Source organism: Cajanus cajan, chromosome 7 (genome assembly GCF_000230855.2).
Source record: "Cajanus cajan strain Asha chromosome 7, NIPB_CcT2T_4, whole genome shotgun sequence".
NCBI classification, from domain to species: Eukaryota; Viridiplantae; Streptophyta; class Magnoliopsida; order Fabales; family Fabaceae; genus Cajanus; species Cajanus cajan.
Genome location: NC_138523.1, coordinates 39,524,806 through 39,528,468, shown reverse-complemented (window position 1 = coordinate 39,528,468; position 3,663 = coordinate 39,524,806). Strand labels below are relative to the sequence as shown.

Sequence of the window (3,663 nt, the reverse complement as noted above, 5' to 3'; positions counted from 1 at the left end):
ATGTCCCTTAACACTGCAATTAAAATAATTTGTTGAGGTGTTAAAAATAATTTGTTGAGTGTTATTTTCCAACGTATCTTTTCTTGTAGGTTGCCAACACCAAGGTCCCTGAGCCCCAAGTACACTTGAAGTCGGCCGATACTAAAATTCCCGAGTTGTCGGAACAGTTAGTATCCAACTTGGAGACCACAATTGCGCAACTCGAATTCAACTCTCCAGTTTCGCAAGGGGGATCCTCCCAAGGTGGGTAGACAAATCGCCCGAGATCATTGCACCAAAGATACGATGTCGAGCATCCCCTGACAAGGTTGGATCATATAAGTATGTTGCCAGATGTGACGTCGCTCTGGAGTGCCAAGTTAAAGGCAGAATCGTTTTACAAGGAAGACCCAGCTTACATTGCTGACAAAGCTTTAATCGAGAAAGTTGGGGCTGTTGAAGGGTTGGATTCGGTGCAAGTGTTTCTGCAGAGGTCTATTTCTGTAGTAGACCATTGGAAGAAAAAATGGAATAAAAATGCTATGCAGATGTCTAAACTAAGGACCGAGAATTCCCAAATTGGACCTTTGAATGCTGAGATTGGCGAGCTGAAGAAAAAATTAGAAGAGAATTCAAAGGCTTTTGAGATATCGGTTAGATCAAATAAATCGTACGCGGCCAAAGTAGAGGACCTCTTGAAGAGGGTGAATTTGCTGGAAAAAGAGAAAGGAGCACAAGCAGAGAAAATTGTGTCACTGGAGAAGAAAGTAACAAAAGATGAGGGGAGTATTCAAAGTTTGAAGGGCGAGATGGTGGAACTTTATAAGAAGAATAGGGCCTGTCAAGAGGTTATTGCTACGAACGTGAGGAGGATTGGAGAAATTGAAAATGAGAATAGGAAACTAAAGAAAGAAATTGAGACTACTGAGTACCAAGTGGTTGTAGAGCACAAGAGGGGATACTCTAAGGCCCTGCGGCAAGTGAAGTTCATTGCTTCGAGCATTGACCTATCAGATGTTGATATCAGCAAAGATGTCTACAAGGGGAAGTTGGTCAACGAAGACGACATTGCTGATGAAATGAGGAGTGAAGAAACCAATGAGTAATTATATGTATTGACTAAGTGGTAGGGTATTTGGTATTTAGGATTTATGTTTTCTGTGGCCTTTAAAGGCTAGACTTTGGATAACTTTTATAGTATTTTGAATTGTATCATGGATATTTTAAACGTTTTGACGAATTATGGTATGATGCTTGAGGTTGACGCCTAGATATTTGAGTGATGGTTGTCTGATGTTGGTAGAATAAAGTTGGATTTAACTAGGGCGTGGATTTGTCAAATGACTCTTAGCTAGAACTTTTAGATAAATTATGGTATTGTGTTGCGGGGAAACAAATTTAACTGAAATGTCGTTTAGTCTTGGCTAAATCATTATTCAGATGTGGTCATATTTGACTAGATCAAATGCTCAAACTGGGCTAAATCATTGCTCAGACTTGGCTAAATTATTGCTCAGACTTGGCTGAATTAATGCTCGAGCTCGGCTAATGTAACTTGTACTAACCGTACTTCGCACCCGGGCTCCGAGCCCGGATTAGCAATACAAAACAACCCCGGGCACGCGCTGCGCGACGTCAGCCCGGTATCTGAGCAAATCACACTTGAACCCGAGGATCTCGCCCCAGACCAGATCTGCCCTTCAACTATATCATATCATAACATACCCTATCTCAGGCCCAAGGCCCAAGGCAAACCTAAACCACCCTAAGGTACGTGCATTATATATATGAGATCATTATTCATGCAAACCCTAACTTTGGCATCGGAGTCTCTTTTGCAGGTACCTCCCCCATCTTGGAGCACCAATACATCAGGCAAAGAAGGCTCACCGATCTTACTGGACGGATCACCTCTACGACCAAATTCCGGTAAGAACATTTGGTGCCCACCGTGGGGCCGATCAAGACAACTCTTATCGGCCACCTGCATGGTTTCTACCAGAAGCCATATCAGACGAGCGACAGACGACGCAAGCCACTCAATCAACATGGACAGCGACGCTGCAACCCTAAGGCTGCTGATCGACCAAGTTGAGCAGATGCGACAACAGCACGACGCCGACCTTCAAAACATGCGCACCCAGCACGAAAATGACCTTGCAGCGATGCGGACCGCTAATGAAGCAGACCTCGCAGCGTTACGTGCCGAGAACGAGCGCATTCGCGCCCAGCTCCCTCGACACCACTCCGAACAACCTCCGCACGAGAGCGACACTCATGAGGAGGAGGCACATTCAGCCTCCCAATCCTGAGCGACGACCAAGGCACCGACTTCACGGCCCGCCACGCACCGATCTCATGCATCAACGCACAGATCAGGGCAGGGTACTAGCAGGGCCCCCACCCATGTCTCCGAGGGCCAAGAACCCTTCCGCCGTCATCCTTTTGTGGATGGCATCATGGAGACCCCACTACCCCGCAGGTGGAAGCCCCTCCACCTCGACCGCTACAATGGCACCACGGACCCCGACGAGCACATCGACTCGTACACAACTCAGGTAAACCTTTACACTAACAGCGACGCTATACTGTGTAGGGTTTTTTCGACCTCTCTCAAGGGACACGCGCTTCATTGGTACACCCAACTACCAGCCGGATCCATCGACAGCTTTGCCACCTTGGTGCGGCGATTTGTGGCACAATACGCCACCAGCCGGCCTCACCACACAACCTCGGCTGCCTTGGCCAACCTCAGGCAGAACGATGATGAATCTCTGCGAGCTTTCATGGAGCGCTTCTCCAACATCTCGGTTCGGATCCGGAATCTAAACCCGGAGGTCGCCCTGCACGCCATGCTCATGGCACTGAAACCCGGATCGTTCGTCGACAGCCTATGCCGCGACGCCCCCCGCGACATGGATGAGCTGCATGCCCGCGCCGCTGGCTACATTCAGATGGAAGAGCACTCGGCCTTCCGCGACCAAGTTCGCGGGAAGGGCCCCACAAAATCGGAACAGGGCCACAAAGATAAGGTAAAAGTCAATAATGACAGCCAATTCAAGAAGCCGGCCAGAGCCAACAGAAGCGGGAGGTATGACTTCTACACTCCCCTAAATGCCCCGAGAGTCCACATCCTGGAAGAAGCCAGTAACAATAACCTACTAGCCCTTCCACCACCCGGCCACACCCCCAACAGCGCCGATCAGTCCAAACACTGCCGGTACCACAGGAACTACGGCCACACCACTGACGAGTGCCGCACGCTCCGGGATCGCATCGAAGAGCTCATCCAGGCAGGCCACCTCGGCCACTACATCCAGCGACAGCCAGGTTCCCGAGGTGGCTCTAGAGGCCGGGGACGCGTGAGAGGCCGCGGGTTAGGAGCTCGCACAAATTTACCCACAGGGTCCCAGCAAAATGCTAATGGCGCGATACAGGCCGAAATAAGTTAGGAAACAGCGTCGGCTCCCTTACGGGGAGTAATCAACACGATTGCAGGTGGTTTTGCGGGAGGAGGCGCCAGCAGCTCAGCCCGAAGAAGATACCTGCAGAGCATCAACTGCGTCCACTCTACCACCTCGGCCCCGCACCAAAGCTCACTGCGGATCTCCTTCTCCGACGAAGACTACGCCGGCGTCAACCCTAACCAGGACGACCCCATGGTCATCATTGTGGAGATAGCCA

General features: G+C 49.9%; 1 protein-coding gene across 1 annotated transcript; it reads left to right on the top strand.

Moving 5' to 3' along the window:
* The first annotated feature begins 2,438 nt into the window (after window positions 1-2,438).
* LOC145950014 (uncharacterized) lies at window positions 2,439-3,431 on the top strand. Its single transcript, XM_083060925.1, has one exon. The coding sequence runs from the start codon at window positions 2,439-2,441 to the stop codon at window positions 3,429-3,431; it is 993 nt and encodes a 330-aa protein (XP_082917051.1).
* Window positions 3,432-3,663: the final 232 nt, after the last annotated feature.

Excerpts from the sequence above, each read along its gene's own strand:
- LOC145950014 (XM_083060925.1), top strand. The coding sequence starts at position 2,439 with ATGGAGACCCCACTACCCCGCAGGTGGAAGCCCCTCCACCTCGACCGC.